This window comes from Dasypus novemcinctus, chromosome 6 (genome assembly GCF_030445035.2).
Source record: "Dasypus novemcinctus isolate mDasNov1 chromosome 6, mDasNov1.1.hap2, whole genome shotgun sequence".
Classification (NCBI taxonomy): Eukaryota; Metazoa; Chordata; class Mammalia; order Cingulata; family Dasypodidae; genus Dasypus; species Dasypus novemcinctus.
In genome coordinates, this window is record NC_080678.1 from 48,174,027 (window position 1) to 48,193,124 (window position 19,098).

General features: G+C 40.0%; 1 protein-coding gene across 3 annotated transcripts in view; it reads left to right on the forward strand.

The window, feature by feature from the left end:
- The window catches only part of BTAF1 (B-TFIID TATA-box binding protein associated factor 1), a 253,521-nt gene that overhangs the window by 12,291 nt on the left and 222,132 nt on the right, over window positions 1-19,098 (forward strand). For all 3 annotated transcript variants that reach the window (XM_071215766.1, XM_071215765.1, XM_058298768.1), the window contains exon 2: window positions 11,672-11,795. In XM_071215766.1, the coding sequence (XP_071071867.1) occupies window positions 11,672-11,795 (124 nt within the window). The remainder of the gene's footprint in view (window positions 1-11,671; window positions 11,796-19,098) is intronic.

Below are 19,098 nucleotides of genomic sequence, written 5' to 3' on the forward strand. Positions count from 1 at the left end.
CAGAATGGGGTGCAAGTCCTTGGGTAATATTCACTCTTAAACTTGACATCCTTAAATATTATAACATGAAACTAATATAATTTACGCCCTATGATAAGGGGAAAAGTTACAGAAGGAAACAAAGACATTCATTTTATGTCAGACTCATAACAAAACAAGGAAGACGTTCATGATCATTACAGTCCTTGTTTCTGTAACTGGTCATGTGGTTGAAGTCCGTATTTATCACTACCTTCTTCCGCTACCCCAATCCATATTCTCTTTAACCTCAGCAAACACCTCAGCTGGCCGTGGTTCTTTGCCTGGTGGGGTGAACCAGACTTTCATTCCTGAAGATTCTGGGCCATTGTTAGTCTTCCTTGGATTGGGTTGTTGCAATTTTCCATTGACTTTAACCACAGGGAGTGGTAGTACAAAGAGATGCCCTAGAGGGTCTCCTCTTTTCCAGGCACATTCTTCCTTACTTCCATTTACGTAGATGCAGTCCTATTTCCCCTTGATAGGATCAATCACCCCAGCCAGTATAGTAAGTCCTTTCTTTGCCTGTTGATTCAGAGGCACGAGAAACCTAGAATGGCCAGGTGGTAGTCTTTAACTTCCAGTAAAATAGAATCATAATTGTGTTCCCTGGTGGAAGCACTCCTTTTAGAACTAAGACTTATAGAACAGCACAGCTTAAGGTTACAGGACAGGAAGCAAAAATTTTCCTAGTGGATCGTAGGGGTAATAGTGAGTGGTGCCCCTCTTGTTTCCACCCTTAGGTTCCTGAGCCTATGAGTCCTGGCTATGGGAGAAACAGCACCATAGGGTTGATGCTGGTTTAGAGCATACATAGCATCCTAGAGAACATTGCCTCAGTCCTGCAAGGTATTGTCATCTAGTTGGCCTTAATTGAGTCTTCAAAAGGCCATTCCACCACTCTATCAATTCAGCTGCTTCAAGATGATGGGGAACATGGTAAGATCAGTGAATTCCATGAATACCCATTGCTGCACATCATTTGTTGTGAAGTGGGTTTCTTGATTAGAAGCAGTGCTTTTGGAATGCTATGGCAGTGGATAAAACATTCAGCAAGTCCTTGGATGGTAGTTTTGGAAGAAGCATTGCATGCAGGGAAGGCAAATCCATATCCAGAGTATGTGTCTATTCCAGTTGAAACAACTGCCCCTTCCACGATGGAAGTAGTCCAGTGTAATCAGCCTGCCACCAGGTATCAGGCTGATCACCTCGGGGAATGGTGCCATATCGGGAGCTGAGTGTGGGTCTCTGCTGCTGGCAAATTGGGCACTCAGCAGTGGCTGTAGCAAAGTCAGCCTTGGTGAGGGGAAGTCCGTGATGCCGAACCTGTGCATAACTTCCATCCCTACCTCCATGGCCAGTTTGTTCATGAGCTCATTGGGTAGTGACAGGAGTGACTGGGAACAGAATCTGAGTGCTGTCCACAGAGTGGGTCATTTTATCCATTTGATTATTAAAATCTTCCTCTGCTGAAGTTACCCTCTGGTGAACATTCATGTGGGACACAAATATTTTCATGTTTTTTGTCCACTCAGAAAGGTCTCTCCACATACCTCTTCCCCATACCTGTTGTCACCAGTTTTCAAATTATGTTCATCCAAGTTCCTGACCATCCAGCCAAACCATTGGCAATACCCCTTGAATCAGTATACAAATGTACCTCCAGCCATTTCTTTTTCCAAGCAAAATGAACAACCACGTGCACTGTTCAAAGTTCTGCCCACTGGGAGAATTTGCCCTCACCACTGTCCTTTAGGAAAGTTCCAGAAATGAGCTGCAGTGCTGCAACTGTCCACTTTCAGGTGGTACCTGCATATCATATAGAACCACCTGTAAACCAGGCCCAAGTTTTCTCTTCCTCAGTCTACTGATTGTAAGGAACTCCCCAAGAGGCCATAGCTGGGAAGAAGAAGATAATGTGGTAGGAGTGGTGACCACAAGAATTTGGGCTACTTCCTCATGTAACTTGTGCCTTTAGGATCTGCTCAAGCCCTGTCTTTTATATACCACTTCCACTTTATGATGGAGTGCTGTTGTGCATGCCCAGCTCTATGGTTTGGGGTCAGACAATACCCAGCTCATGATAGGCAACTCAGGTCTCATGGTAATTGGTGGTCCATGGTTAAACATTCAGTCTCTACTAAGACCCAAAAGCTGTTTCTCAAAAGGACAGTAGTTACCGGCAGAGGATGGCCAAAATCCTAACAGTCTGTGTTGTGATTCTCTTATAGGGGCCTGCCAAAGGCTCCAGATGGTACCTCTATTTGCCACTGACATTTCCAGCACCATTGAATCTGTTGGATCATATGGCCCAAATGGTATTGCAGCTTGCCTAGCAGCCTGGACCTGTCACAGAGCCTCCTCTTGTTCTGGTCTCCACTCAAAACTATCTGCTTTTCCGGTCACTCAGTAAATGTGCTGGAGTAGCACACCAAATGAAGAATGTGTTGTCTCCCAAATCCAAAAAGACTGACTAAGCTTTGTGTCTCTTTCTTGGTCATAGGAGGGGCCAGATGCAACAGCTTATCCTTCACTTTAGAAGGAATATCTTGACATGTCCCACACTACTGGACACCTAGAGATTTCACCAAGGTTGAAGGCTCTTGTATTTTTGTTGGATTTCTCCCCATCCTCTCTCATGCAAATGCCTTCCCTATAAGTTTAGAGTCATTGCTACTTCTTGCTTACTAGGTCCACTCAACATGATATCATTAGTATTATTATGTAGTGCAGGAGAGTTGATATACCCCTGAGCAGGACAGTGAAGGTATACTGCTGGCCTTGCCAGCTGAAAGCGAGCTGTTTCTGGTGGTCCTTAACTAACGACAGTTAAGAAAAAAGCATTTTCCAGATCAATAGCTGCATGCCAGGTACCAGGCGATGTGTTGGTTTGCTCAAGCAGTGATACCACATCTGGGACAGCAGCTACAAGTGGAGTCACCACCTGGTTAAGTTTATGATAATCTACTGTCATCCTCCAAGATCCTTCTGTTTTCTGCACAGGCCAAATAGAGTTGAATGGGGATGTGGTGGGAATCACCCTACCTGTATCCTTCAACTCCTTGATGATGGCACTGATCTCTGCAGTCCCTCCAGGAATTTGGTATTGCTTTTGATTTTCTGAGTCGGGGCAGTTCTAGTGCTTTCCACTTTGACCTTTCCTACCATAATAACCCTCACTCCATAAGTCAGGGATCCAATGTAGGGATTCTGCCAGTTACTGTGTGTGTCTATTCCAATTATGCATTCTGGAACTAAGGAAATAATGACCAAATGAGTCCGGGGACACACTGTGAGATGGACCTGAGCTAAAAGTCCATCAATCACCTGACCTCCATAAGCCCCTCCTCTGACTGGAGGACCACAGTGACATTTTGCATCTCCTGGAATTATTATTTCTGAGCCAGTGTTTAATAATTCCCAAAATGATCATTTCCTTTTCTCCAATTCACAGTTAACTATTTTTTTTAAGATTTATTTTTTATTTTTTTCTCTCCCTTTCCCTCCCCATCCCAGTTGTCTGCTCTCTCTGTCCATTCGCTGTGTGTTCTTCTGTGTTCGCTTGTATTCTTGTCAGCGGCACCCAGAATCTGTGTTGTGTTTTGTTGCATCATCTTGCTACATCAGCTCTCTGTGTGTGCGGTGCCACTCCTGGGCAGGCTGTGCTTTTTTTGCGTTGGGAGGCTCTCCTTCCGGGGCGCACTCCTTGCGCGTGGGGTTCCCCTACACAGGGGATACCCCTGCGTGGCACAGCACTCCCTGCCCACCACAGTACTGCGTGTGGGCCAGCTCCACACGGGTCAGGAGGCCCTGGGTTTGAATCTTGAACCTCCCATGTGGTAGGTTGACGCCCTATCCATTGGGCCAACCCCGCTTCCCCACAGTTAATTTTTTTAAAGTCTGTAGGTCTCTTTGGGGAAAACTTGGGGGAAGATTAACAATATACATTTTTTGGCAGTGTAACAGATCCTTCCCCAAGGTGACCCGGCCTTCCCTTCATTCAAGGGGCTCTGGGTGTGTAAACTGGGAATTGATTAAGGGGCCATGATTCTCTGTGTCTGTAATTCAAATCCGTATATGTGTGATGTATTTATTAAATAATGTGGACTTAGTAAGGGGTCCGTGGTTTTCACCTGATTGGCAAAGAGGTCTGTGGAACAAACAAGGTTAAGAACCCTTGTTCTAGGCCAGTTTTTGGTCCATGTTTTAGTCAGCCACCTAAACAAAATGTTAGAACCCTTTATAACCCTCTTGCTGGAGCATTGAATCCAGAATCTCTGCTTAGTGGACCCATATCAATAAATTCAGCCTGATCCAACTTTTTTTCCCTTCCACTATTATCCCATATCTTTAATATCCATTTCCACACATATTCCTGATTTCTGTCTATATAAATTGGAAAATTCATGCAGTTTTTTTTGCAGTACAGCATACTTCCTCATGGGTCACACTTTGTACTTCACCTCTGGGGGCTTGTTGTGATTTTAGTTTGGTTATATGTCTGGAAATGAAGAGGCATGTTGGGGGTGGATAAGGAGAAGGATTAGAAATGTCTTGCAAGCTACTGGCCTCAGGGCATTCCTTTACATTTTTGTCTGGTGAGACAAGATTAATCTCTTCAGACAGGAGTTGGATGGCAGAACTCTGCATGGGCAACACAGGCTGAATTGAAGTTTGACTGGCACCTGTCTCAGGGTTGGGAGGAGGTCCAGACTCCCTGGGGCAGGCTGGAGGCTGGCTGGTGTCTCCACAGGGCAGACCATTACATATTTATCTGGCAGAGTCTCAGCACATTTTAGGGTTTCACTGTCCCCACAGATATTATCATCAACCCATATGTCTCTATCCCAAACATCAGGATTCTGCTCTTTTCCAATCAGTGCCCTCATTTTAACAGCAGATATCCTATGAAGTTGAGATTTTAGTTTCCATTCTAACTCTGCTATTTGTACGAGACTCTGAGTCTGATTTTCAGAGATCTCAAGTCTATGGCTGCATGAAACAAGATTTCTTTTCAGAGCATACATAGAAACTTCCACATCATTCATGGGGCATTTAAATTTCAAATTTGAAGCCTTTAGCTTATCCCTTTTTTTTTTTTTTGTAACTGTATCTAGAGTATTTAGGAAAAGCCAGCCAACATCACTGTACCTTTTGACTCCACAAAACTCTGTTAAGGTGTTGAAAACACTCTCACCCAGATCCTTGCCTTTTATAAACATAGAAGTAGTAATATCTAGTGGTGATATTTTGCCTATCTCCATTGCCAACTCATGCCATGGACTGTCGGTAGCCTCTTGATTATTGGAAAGGAATTCATTCATACCCTTAAATCCAGTCAGAGTAGAGCTGATTGCAAAAATGCCAGAACTGCTTCAGAAATCCCATTTTAAAGATTCTCTTTCTCAAAAACCATTCCTGGTACCAAGCTGTATTAGTCAGTGTTCTCTAGGGAAACAAAATCAACAGGAGATATCTGTAAAGAATATGAGATTTTATAAAATTCTCTCACATACCTGTGGGGATGCACAAGTCCAGATTCTGCAGGGCAAGCTGCAAACCAGGGACACTGACAACGGCCCTTGATTAGTTCTCAGTAGACTGTCTGAAGTGGTGCTGGGAATTCTGTCTGTCTGAATGCTGAAATCACTTACCCTTTTAAGGCCTTTTATGATTGTATAAGACCGCTCATTGCTGAAGGTAGTCTCCTTGGTTGATTGTAGATGTAATCAGCCATCTATACAATCAACTAACTGATGATTAAAGGCCATGAAATGTCCTTGTATTACAGTTAGCCCAGTGTTTGCTTGACCAAGCAACTTTACACCATTACCTGGCCAGTTGGCACATTAACGTAACCATCACAAATTGGTAAAGGCAAGTGTTTTAGATAACCTTGGGAGTAAGAAGAAATTTGATGCCAAAAGATGGGCTATGTCTATACGCAATGTATAAAGTAAATTAATTTTTGCATGCCCTATGGAAATTAATTTCTTTATAATCATTCTGTTTGCCATTCATTATATTGGAAGCAAAAACTGTGTTGCATTACTCCTTTTTTTTTTTTAAGGAGGTACCAGGCATTGAACCCAGGATCTTGTACATGGGAAGCAGGCACTCAACCACTTGGGCTACATCCACTCCTCTGCATTATTCTTTCTGTGTTCTTCTGTGTCCACTCGCATTCTTGTCAGCGGCACTGGGAATCTGTGTCTTTTTTTGTTTCGTCATCTTGCTGCATCAGCTCTCCGTGTATGCAGTGCCATTCCTGGGCAGGCTGAGGTTTTTTCGCGTGGGGCGGCTCTCCTTGCAGGGCACACTTGTTGTGGGGCTCCCCTATGCGGGGGACACCCCTGCGTGGCATGGCACTTGTGCGCATCAGCACTGCGCATGGGCCAGCTCACAATATGGGCGAGCAGGCCCTGGGTTTGAATCCTGGACCTCCCATATGGTAGGCAGATGCTCTGTCAGTTGAGCCAAATCTGCTTCCCTTGAATTATTTCTTATATACTGTTAGCTATTAACTTTGAACCTTACCTTTTGGTGTTTTGCTGTGAAGCAATTAAAAAGTTTGGAGAGCACCTTGTTTGAAAAACTGTCTTCTTTATTTGGCCGGCCCCTTTTAGGCTTATCCTTACTTATAAAAGGCTTCCAGATTTGCTTTGTAAGTTTTTAACTCTTTGTGAAAAAAAAAAGTAAATTTGAGCCTCTTTACAATTTACTAATATTTATGCTTAGCCCTGGGGTCTTGCTTGCTTTCTCTTTATTAGATAAAATTTGAAGACCTATCACTTAACTCTCCCTTCGGGCAGAATCAATATAACTTTGGGCAGAATCAATATAACTTTGCCCCATATCATCCTCTATCTTGTTCAAAATAACCATTTATTTCAGGTTTCAAGCCTCCTTCCTTTTATTAACCAGTGGCATCTACTTTGCCTCATTGAACCTGATTAGTAGAGCGGTGGAAGGGTTAGGCTTCTGTGATGTGTGGATAATGGTGGTACTTCTTTGTAACTTTGCCTCTCTAAGATCTTAGAATTTTCCTGTACTCCAGAAAAAGTGATACTCTTCCGTTTCCCCCACTTATTTCAGGTGTTAGGAATTGTGATTTTATCCCAAATTTTGTTTTTTGGAATATTAGCAGAATTGTGTTTGAACCTAAGCACTGTGGTCTGGAATTTGTGCCATAAACTCTTTGTTCAGGGATTTTCTTTATTCCCATATCTATCACTTCTTTACAAATGACTGTAAAACATATAGACCTTTAGTCCCAACTTCCTCTTTAACTTTAGCTCTCTATTCCAACTGTTCTTTTTGGTGTCTCCTACCTATCCTGCCCCTGCCACTAGTGAGCTTGTCATCTTTTCCCATAACATTTTCTCCACTAGTTATCCTCATTTCATTCTTTTTTTTAAGATTTATTTTATTTATTCATCCCCCCTCCCCCCTCACTGTTTGCACTCACTGCTCTCTGTGTCCATTGTCTGTGTGCTCTCTGTGTCTGCTTGTTTTCTCTTTAGGCAGCACTGGGAACTGAACCTGGGACCTCCCATGTGGGAGAGAGGCGCTCAATCGCTTAAGCCACCTCAGCTCCCTGCTTTGTTGTTTTCCTCATTGTCTTTGCTCTTTTTGCCTCCTTGTTGCGCCAGCTCATTGTGCCTGCCTGTGGCGCCAGCGCACTGTCTTGCTCGTCTCCTCCAGGAGGCGCTGGAAACCAAATCTGGGACTTCCCATGTGGTACGCGGGAGCCCAGTATAGCTTGAGCCACATCTGCTTCCCTATCCTCATTTCTTTTAATGACATTTTCATTCCATAATATTAAAAATCTTAGAATCTTCTCAATGCCCTTAACATTTCATTTAGTTACTATACCATGTGTGTTTCCTTCAGTGATTCATTTCTTCCAAGTCTTGCTAATAATTTTTTTAGTTTCTTTTTGCATTCTTTTTGTTTCTTTTAAACAAATCAATTTTATTGACATATATTAATAAAGCACACAGTTTATCCAATATGTACAATCAGTAGTATTTGGTAAAATAAGATAGTTGTGCATTGATCACTTTAATCATTATTAGAGCATTTTCATTATTTCAATAATAATAATAAAAGACAATCAAGAAAATTCTTAACTTCTCAATCTCTCTGTGCTGCCCCTGCCATACATAGCTGCTATTTCTAGCTATTCTTACACATTTATTTATGAGCAGTTTTATTGATGTATATCACACACCATACCATCTATCCCAGGTATATAATCAGTGGCTTTTAATATATTTACAGTGTTGTGTATTTATCACCACAAAAGATTTTGGAATGATTTTATTACACCAAAAATAAAAACTCCACATCCCTTAGAAATTTTCAGCCATTATTTCCTCAAATACTCTTTCTGCCCCTTTTCCTTCTCTTTTCTCTCTAGAGCTCCCATGACATGTATGTTGTTGAGTTTCGTGTTATCATTCAACTCTGAGTCCCTGCTCAATTTTTACCTTTCTTTTCTCTCTTCAATTTCAGCCTTTCTGTTCTATATCACTTACTGTTTCTTTTGTCATTTCGAATCTGCTGTTGTATGCCCCTCCCCTGCAACTGTTTGCTGTCTATGTCCATTCGCTGTGTGATCTTCTCTGTTTCTTTTTTGTTTTCTCGTTTTCTCCCCTAGGCTTCACTGGGATTCGATCCTGGGGACCTCTGATGTGGGAGAGAGGTACCCTGTCACTTGTGCCACCTCATTTCTTGGTTTCTGTTGCCTCTTGCCTTGACTGTCCCCTGTGTCTTTCTTGTGTTGTGTCATCATCTTGCTGCTTTGCTCCCCACAGAGGCCTGGCTCACTGTGCGAGCCTGACATGCCTTCACTAGGAGGCCCCGGGGATTGAACCCAGGTCCTCCCATATGGTTAATGGAAACCCAGTTGCTCAAGCCACATCTGCTTCCTTCTAATCTTTTTTTTTTTAAGACGTAGTTATTTATCCCCCTCTCCCCCAATCTGCTCTCCATTGCAGTCTCCTTTGTCTGCTTGTCTTCTCTTTAGGTGGCACTGGGAACTGATCTTGGGACCTTCTGGAGTGGGAGAGAGATGCTCAGTCTTTTGCTTCACCTCAGCTCCCTGGTCTGCTGTGTCTCATTGTTTCTCCTCTGAGTCCCTTTTTGTTGTGTTGTCTTTTTTTGTGCCAGCTCTCTGCTCGGGCCAGCACTCCAAGTGGGCCAGCTCTCCGCTCGGGCCAGCTCGCTGCATGGGCCCGTTTGCCTTCACCAGGAGGCCATGGGAATCAAACCCTGGACCTCCCGTATGGTAGATGGGAGCCCTGTTGCTTGAGCCACATCTGCTTCCCCCTCTAATCTGTTTTTGATCTCACCTTTAGTGTCTCCCATTCCCTGTTACTTTTGTATTAAGGTTTTCAAATTCTTCTTTGTGCCTCCTCCCTGTTGTTTTGATGTCTTTTATCAATTTTGCCATATCGTCTTTCAGCTGATTTGATTTTGGAAATTTATGCATATCTTGGTGATTAGTTGTCTCAAATCCTGTGTCTTTTCTGGGACTTTGATATATTACTTTTCTTGGGCCATAGATACGATTTCTTAGTATGATTTGTAATTTTTTGCTAATATCTAGGCATCTGATCATGGCGGTAAATTTACTCAGATGCTCAGTTTCTCTCTTTTGTAGGGGTTTAGTGGCAGGAGGCTACGTGTTACTGCTGTCTTTGATTTCTTGTTTAACCTGATCTGGATCTTTAGGATTGTCTCATTATTTGCTCCTGGGCTCTGGACCCAGTAATGTGTTGCAGACCCTCTTCCAAGGGCCTTGGAAAGGGAGGCTGTAAAGGCCAGAAAAAGCCTCTTTTTAAATTTTCTATTTCCTCAAGTGCACTTCCTTCGTCTGTTAGCAGATGGTGCTCTTCAGAAGCCCCCTCGGTTCAAAGCCTGGTCAAGTGTATTTGCTACACCTCAGACTGGATCAATGTCATAGAGGATCCTGCCTGGAGCCTAAGTGCCTTGTAATTCAAAAATTCTCAGAGGCAGTTCTCCAGTATAGCTTGAGCCACATCCACTTCCCTATCCTGGTAACACCCTCCCTTTTCCCCGATAGAGAATAATTCCACTCCCCTCTTCATCTTCAACAACCAGTCTTGGTCAGGAGAGGGAGATTGAAAATGTCAGATTTCTTTACTCCCTTGCTGGTTCCCAAAGCAAACAATGGTGTGACTCCACTCGTCCTGTCCTGGAAGATCCCCTGGGATACAGGAAACCAAATTTGTGGTTCAGAACCTGAGTCAGCCTTAGGCTGTGTCCTTCTCTCTACCCTTTCTTGGCGAGGTGGATCCCTGGGGTCCTGCGGCCTGAGAATTCAAAAGTGTAGAGTAGGGCAGGGTGTTGACAGTTACAGTGCTGCTTTTAACTCATAGTTTTGCTGTCCTGTGCTTTTCCTTTGCCCCTCTCTTTTCTGGGCAGTGTCCAGCCTTCCCCTGGTGTCTTAAACTCTAGAATATTTTTTCCAGGTTTTATCTACCTGTCCTCTAGCTGTTTTTCTCAGAGAGAAGAGAGTCCCATGTCTTTCTTGTCCTCCATCTGACTGAAAGTGCCCCATTACTATCTTGACCCAAGCAAGACCTTTGTGGTTGCACTATACATTCAAATGTCTCCGCTATAAAGCTCCAGCCTATTCTTCTGTAGCTGTATTTTCTACTCTTTCCATAAATGTACTCTGAATGCCAACCAAACTATGTTATTCATCCTCTTAATAAACCTTCCCTTTTCTTATTGCTGTATTTGTGCTAGTCCCACTTTCAAATGTTTCTCCCCCTTTTCCTTTCACCACCATTGATATCTTATTTTACACTTAAGATGTATCTCATACACATTTCTTCTTGTTTTTTGTTTTTTGTTTGTTTGTTTTGTTTTTTATCATGCACATTTCTTTCATGAAGTCTTTTTGGTATTATGCAGATGGGGAAACAGTATAGGCTCCTGCCTTTGACAACTCCTCAAAGCCTTTTGTACTTCTTTTATTATATGTATTTTATTTATTTATTTATTTTTAAAGATTTATTTTTTATTTCTCTCCCCTCCCTCCTCCCCAGTTGTCTGCTCTCTGTGTCCATTCACTGTGTGTTCTTCTGTGTCTGCTTATATTCTTGTCAGCGGCACTGGGAATCTGTGTCTCTTTTTGTTGTGTCATCTTACTGTGTCAGCTCTCCGTGTGTGGGGTGCCACTCCTTGGCAGGCTGCACTTTTTTCACACTGGGCGGCTCTCCTTCCAGGGCGCACTGCTTGCACATGGGACTCGCCTACGCGGGGGACACCCCTATGTGGCACGGCACTCCTTGCGTGCATCTGCACTGCACATGGGCCAGCTCATCACACAGGTCAGGAGGCTCTGGGTTTGAACCCTGGACCTCCCATGTGGTGGGTGGACTCTCTTATCCATTGAGCCAAATCCACTTCCCAACATGTATTTTGTTGTACCCAATATTATAGTCATTTGTGTACTTGCCTTAACCTCCAATCCCATAGCAAATTCCGTGAGTGGTAGAGGTTAGATATCTTCTGTAGCTTTGCATAGGGCTTTGTTCATAGATTATCAATACATATATTGACTCAAACTTTACATGTGAGAAAACTAAGGATAACTATTCTATTTTTATTATTTTAGGCTTGATCGTCTTTTTATCTTACTGGATACTGGCACTACTCCAGTTACAAGAAAAGCTGCTGCACAACAACTTGGAGAAGTGGTGAAGCTTCATCCTCATGAACTAAATAATCTCTTGTCTAAAGTAAGAACTCTTTAAAAAGACAAAGTAGAATTATAGAGATTTTTTCCATGAATAGAAGTATAAGAATAAAGGTAGAAATTTTCTTATTTTATTTTAGTGACATTTTGTCATCTCCAAATTCCATTAAATATCTTAATATTTTTATTTAGCTAGCGGTAAACTTTTATTTTGAAATAATTTCAGACTTACAGGATAGCTGCAGAAGTTAAACAAAACTCATAAAGAGAACACCAATATTCTTCCTACACTAGATATCTAGATACACCAATTTTTAATATTTTGTCACATTGCCATATCATTCTGTGTATCCATCTGTCCATCCATCTGTAGATCTTTCAACATTTAAGAGTAGATTTTACACATAATAATACTTCCATGTACATTTCCTAATAACAAGAATATTCACTTATGTAATTACCTTAAGTATAGTTATTAAGTTCAAGAAATTTAGCATTTCATATAAAGTTTATAGTCTATATTCCAGTGTTTTCATATGTCCCAATAATGTCCTTTTTGGACCTTTTTTCCTCCATTATTAGATAGGATCATATATTGCATTTAATTGTCATTATCTCTTTAGTCACTTTTTTTTTTTAATCATGGAAACGTACATATAACATAAAATTTCCACTCAGCTACTGTCCAGGATACAATTCAGGGGGGTTAATCCCATTCACAATGCTGTACTATCTTCACCACCATCCTTTACCAGAACGTTCCCATTACCCCAATGGAAAACCCTATACCCATTATGCATTAATTCCTCATTCCCCCTGCCACAATCCTATACTATATACTTTCTGTCTCTATGAATTTGCATGTTCTAACGATTTCATTTAAATGGAATCATATAATATCTGTCCTTTTTGTCTCACTTATTTCACTTAACATGATGTCTTCAAGATTCATCCATGAATTAGCATGTCAAATATATATATTTAAAAAAAATTTTTTTCCTGTTGTTTTGTTTATCACAAGATTTAAAATATTTTTGTGGGGAAGTTCAAAATGAATTGTTTAAAGGATCTGACAGTATAAAATCTGGCATAAATTTAAATTTGACCCAATTTGGTAATGAACTAAGTTGTTAATCTGGTTTGTTAATGGTCTAACTTGTTCTTAACTATCTAATAATTATATTGTAGTTGACAGTCTTAAAATGGATGATATTCATGGGCAATGATTGACATAAACTAGAAGCTAGTTGCTATATTACATTCTTATTTATTTATGAGCTGTGTGAAAATGAATGCTCTTTACTCTTTATTTTGGTGATTTAGTGTCTTCTTGATCTACCCAGGTTCTTTCCCTAAGCATTTGCTGTCACTGAGCTTTGTGGACTTGTAGAAGTGTGTCTGTATGACAGTAAACAGCAAAATTAGATGTGCTTAATTCCCTGGCATACAAAGTAAAATGGGGGTGTAGTGTGTGTGTATATGGGGGGGATGGATTAGAGGATAACATGGGGGAGCAATATGATTGCCCAGATATTGAAAACCCCAAGATGCCTCTCCCTCCAGTCTGATCCCCTGTTTTCATTCTCATTTGTCCCTTTCTGACTGGGATGAGTGGGAAGGTGGGAGTTCTAAACCCTTTCTTCATATACACAAATCTTCACTTTACTCTCATAAGAGCTAAGAATGACTTTCTTTCTAACATGCTTCCCACTTAGATGTTGTCATCAGAACTTTCTAACCAAGATGTGCATGGAGAGACAGTGGTGATATATCACCTACAGGCTCCACATTCTCAAAATAGAGAAGGACGTGTATTAGGCAGTATTATGCTCATGTGTAATTGAGGGGGTAGAGATGAAACTGGAAATAATGAACAGGACTAACCTGTGCTGAACTGGGGAAAGTTTTTGAGACCTCTAAGAGAGTTCTGGTTGTCTTAACCTAGACCCAGGTGAACTAGCTGACATCAAAAGAATTATAAGAAGTAGAGTTTGTCTTTAATACCCTCTCCCCTTCTGTCCTCTTTTCTTTGCCCTCAGTGTTTTCATGCTACCTTTTGGTTTTGTTTATTGAATAGCTTTTTTGAGATAGAATTTACATACCATACAATTTACCCATTTAAAGTATACAATTCAGTGGTTTTTAGTACATTCATCGAGTTGTACAACCATCATCACCACCTAAATTTAGAACATTTTCATCATCCGGGAAAGAACCTTGTACTCATTAGCTGTCATTCTTTACTACTTCTCCTCACATCCCCTATTACTAGGCTACTACTAATCTCTTTTTCTCTATATATATTTGCCTATTCTGGGTATTTTATATAAATGGAATCATATAATAGGTGATCTTTGTGAATCGCTTTTACTTTGAATAAGGTTTTCAAGATTCTTCAATATTATCGCATGTATCAGTACTTCGTTCTTTTTTGTTGCCAAATGATAGTTATCTTAAGTGCATATAGATGTATTATACTGATAAACTACATTTTACTTATCCATTCATTAGTTGATGGCCATGTGGATTGCTTCCACTTTTTGCCTATTATGAATAATGCTATTATGAACATGCGTGTACATGTTTTTTGGGGGGACATATGTTTGCATGTCTCTAGAAGTGAAATTGCTGGTTCATACAGTAATTCTGCTTAACTGTTTGAGGAACTACCAAACTATTCTCCAAAGTGGCTATATCATATTACCTTCCCACCAGCAGTTCATGATGGTTCTAATTTCTCCATATTCTCACCAATGCTTTTTTTAATTTATTTTTTTATTTTTTTGAAGTATTAGGCTGTTGCAAAAGGAATTGTGGTTTCAGACCATGAAATCTCTATAACTAGACTCAAAAACATCTTTATTAATCAGAATAGGAACCTACAGTCAACACATTTTTGCCAATGAGAAATAAGTTTTGTTTATTCCTGTAGTGTAAAAATCCACACTTTGAGATTTGACAAACTCTTCAAAAGCATTTTCTGCATCCTGCTGGTTGTGGAAGCATTTTCCCTGTAAAAAGTTGAGATGCTTGAAAAAGTGGTATTCGTTTGGTGAGAGGCCAGGTGAATATGGCACATGAGTTAAAACTTTGTAGCCTAATTCTTTAAACTCTTGAAGCATTGGTTGTGTGATATACATTCGGGCATTGTTGTGGAGAAGAATTGGGCCTTTTCTCTCGACCAATGCCAGCTGCAGGCATTGCAGTTTTCAGTGCATCTTGTTGATTTGCCGAGCATACTTCTCAGATGTAATGGTTTTGCCGGGATTCAGAAAGCTGTAGTGGATCAGACCAGCAGCAGACCACCAGTGACCATGACTTTTTTGCTGCAGGTTTGGCTTTGGGAAGTGCTTTGAAGCTTCTTCTTGGTCCAGTCACTGAGCTGGTCATCGCCAGTTGTTGTATAAAGTCTACTTTTCCTCGCATGTCACAATCTGATCAAGAAATAATTCATTGGTGTTGTGTAGAATAAGAGAAGACGACTCTTCAAAACAATGAATTTTTTGTTTTTCGGTCAGCTCATGAGGCACCCACTTATTAAGCTTTTTCACCTTTCCAATTTACTTCAAATGCCGAACGACCGTAGAATGATTGATGTTGAGTTCTTTGGCAATTTCTTGTGTAGTTGTAAGAGCATCAGCTCTTACATTGCTTACATTGCTCTCATTTGGTCGTTGTCAACTTTCAATGGCTGGCCACTCCACTCCTCATCTTCAAGGCTCACATCTCCTTTGCAAAACTTCTTGAACCACCACTGCACTGTACGTTTGTTAGCAGTTTCTGGCCAAGTGCTTGTTGATGTTGCGAGTTGTCTCTGCTGCTTTACGATCCATTTTGAACTCAAATAAGAAAATCCCTTGACTTTGCTTTTTGTCTAACATCATTTCCGTAGTCTAAAATAAAATAAACAGCAAGTAATAAGTCACTAGCAAAAAAACATAAAGTGAGAAATGCACATTAAAATAATGTATAACGTAACCACATTTATTTAAGAATGCATTCCAATATCTTTCAATGGTCTTTTGCACCAACCTAATACCAGGGCCAGGCATTTAACCCAGAACCTCATGTGGGAAGCTGGCACTCAACCACTGAACCACATCAGCACCTGCCAATGCTTTTTAAAAAATATGTGTATTTTATTGAAGTATATCATTCATACATGAACACGTATAAACAGTAAGTGTGTAGTAAAGATTACTTACAAAATAAACATATAACATCACACAGGGGTCTCATACATCACCCCTCCACCAATGCTTTGCATTGTTGTGAAACATTTTGTTGCATACTATGCAAGAGCACACCAATGCTTTTTAAAAAAAAATTTTTAATTAGAGCAGTTGGAGGTTTACAGAAAAATCATGTAGAATGCAGAGTTCCCATGTTAAACCCCAGTTTTCCCTATCGTTATTTTTTTGCTTAATTGTAGTACTTTTGTTACAATGATGAAACAATATTGTTACAATTATATTATTGGCTATAGTCCTTTGTTTATAGTAGGGTTCACTCTTTTTTGTTGTGCAGTTCTATTCTAGCAACATATATACAACCTAAAATTAATCACTCTATCCACTTTCAAGTCTACAAATCAGTAGTGTTGAATACATTCACAATGCTCTGCTACTGTCATCACCATCCTTTACTAGAGCTTTTCCATCATCTGAAATAGAAACCCTGTGCCAATTAAATATTACCTCCCCATTCCCCACCCCTCCACCAACATGTATTATAATTTCTGACTCATTGAATTTGCATGTTCTAATAATTTCATGTAAGGGAGATCATACAATATTGTCCTTTTATGTCTGGTTTATTCCACGCAACATTAGGTTGTCAAGGTTCATCACCTTGTAGCATACCAACACTTTTTTGATTATAGCCATCTTGGTGAGTGGAGTGGTATCTCATTGTGGGTTTTTTTAATTTTTAATTTTAGCTTAATTTAAAATTTTTTAACAAATCAGTTTTATTGATACATATTAATAAAGTATACAGTTCACCCACAGTGGTATTTGGTATAATCACATAGTTGTGCACTTATCACTTCAGTCATTACTAGAACATTTTCATTATTTCAATGATAATAAAAAATAGACAAAATTATTCACCTCTCAATCTCTCTGTTTCCCCTTCTGTACATAGCTTTTATTTCTGGCTATTTCATTGTGTTTTGATTTTCGTTCCCCTAATGGCTAATGATGTTGAGTATCTTTTGATATGCTTATTGCCATTTGTATATATTCTTGGGAGGAAAATCTATTCCGAACATCTTTTGATATGCTTATTGCCATCTGTATATATTCTTTGGGGGAAAATCTATTCAGATTCTTTGCCGTTTTTTTTTTTTTTTAACTTTTTACTGTGGTGACTGATATAAAACACAAACTTTTCACTTTTAACACATTCAAATGAATAATTCAATAGGGTTAATTATATGCACAATATTGTATTACCTTCACTGATATCCATTACCACTCCTTTTTCATAACCTCAAACAGAAACTACTAACCCATTAAGTTCTTAACTCCCTCTTCCTGCCATGATTCCTCCTTCCTACTCATGTCCCTGGTAACCTATAAAACATCATCTGTCTCTATGAGGTTTACTTCTTTTAGGTATTTCTTATAAGCAAGATCATGCAATGTATATCTTTTTATGTTTGTTATTTCATTCAGCATGATGTCGTCAATGTTGGTCCAAGTTGTAACATGCATCAGAACTTCATTGATGTTTACACTGAATAATGTTTCACTGTATGCATATACCATATTTTATCCATTCATCATTGATGAACAATTAGGTTGCTTCTACCTCTTGACTATTGTGAATAATTCTGCTGTAAACGTTGGTGTACAAATATCTGTTTGAATCGCTGCTTTCAGTTCGTTTGGGTATATACCAAGAAGTGGAATTGCCAGGCTATGTGATAATTCTGTTTTCAATTTTCTGAGGAATTGCCAAACTGATTACCCCTGTGGCTACATCATTCCCCAGTGCCACCAGCAATATATAAGGGTTCCTATTTCTCCTCATCCTTACTAACACTTATTGTCTCCTGGTTTTTTAAAATAATAGCCATCTTAGTGGATATGAAATGGTATTATGGTTTTGATTTGCATTCTCCTGATGACCAGGGCTGCATCTTTTCATGTGCTTATTGGCCATTTGTATATCTTTTTTGGGTAAATGTCTGTTCAAGTCCTTTGCCCATCTTTAAATTGGGCAATTTGTCCTTTTATTATGCATTGTAAGAGTTCTTTATATATTCCTGATACAAGTCCCTTATCAGGTGCACATTTTACAGATATTTTCTTTGTGGTTTATCTTTTCACTTTCTTGTTGGTATTGTTTGCAGCAAAAAAGTGTTTTACTTTTAATGAGTCCAGTCTCTTTTTTTCTTACATCACTTGTGCCTTTGGGGTCCTCTCTAAGAATCTGTTGACTAATCCAAAGTCACAAAAATTTATGCCTGTGTTTTCTTCTAAGAGTTTTATAGTTTTAGCGTTTACATTTAGTTTTGGCCTGTGTTTGATTTTGAGTTAAATTTTGTGTATGGTGTGAGGTAGGGGTTCAGTTTCATTCTTTTGTTTGTATATGTACATTGTTCCAGCACAATGTGTTGAAAATACTCTTCTTCAATGAATTGTCTTGGCTCCTTTGTCAAGAATCAGTTGGTCTTAGCTGTGTGTGTTTATTTCTGGGTTCTAAATTATTTGCTATTGATTTATATATCTTTCCTTTTGTAAGTACCATGCTGTTTTTTCTTTTGTTTGTTTTTAACACTGCAAACATTTTAATGTCTTTTTTAAAAAAGATTTCTTTCTGTCCCCTTCCCCCTGTTTTCTGCTTTCTGTGTCCATTTGTTGTGTGTTCTTCTGACTCTACATGCATTATCTGGCAGCACTGGGAAACTGCCTCTCTTTTTTTGTTGTTGCATCATCTTGCTGCATCAGCTCTCCTTGTGATGCAGGCTGCACTTTTTTCACGCAGGACGACTCCTTATGGGGCGCAGTCCTTGTGCGTGGGGTACCCCTACACAGGCGCCCCTTTGTGACAGGACACTGCTTGTGCACCGCAGCACTGTGCGTGGGCCAGCTTACCACATGGGTCAGGAGGCCGTGGGGATTGAACCCTGGACCCTCCATTTGGTAGACGGATTCTCTTATCAGTTGAGCCATGTCCACTTCCCATTAATGATTATTGTTGAGCATACATTTTGGAAATTTTTTTACTTCAAACTGCAACAAGTTAAGTAAATTTATAATATATAAGAAAATGCAATCAAAAGTGAAATTTGCTTTAAGTGTATATTGCACCTAGACCAGTGTTTTTATTTTTTTTCT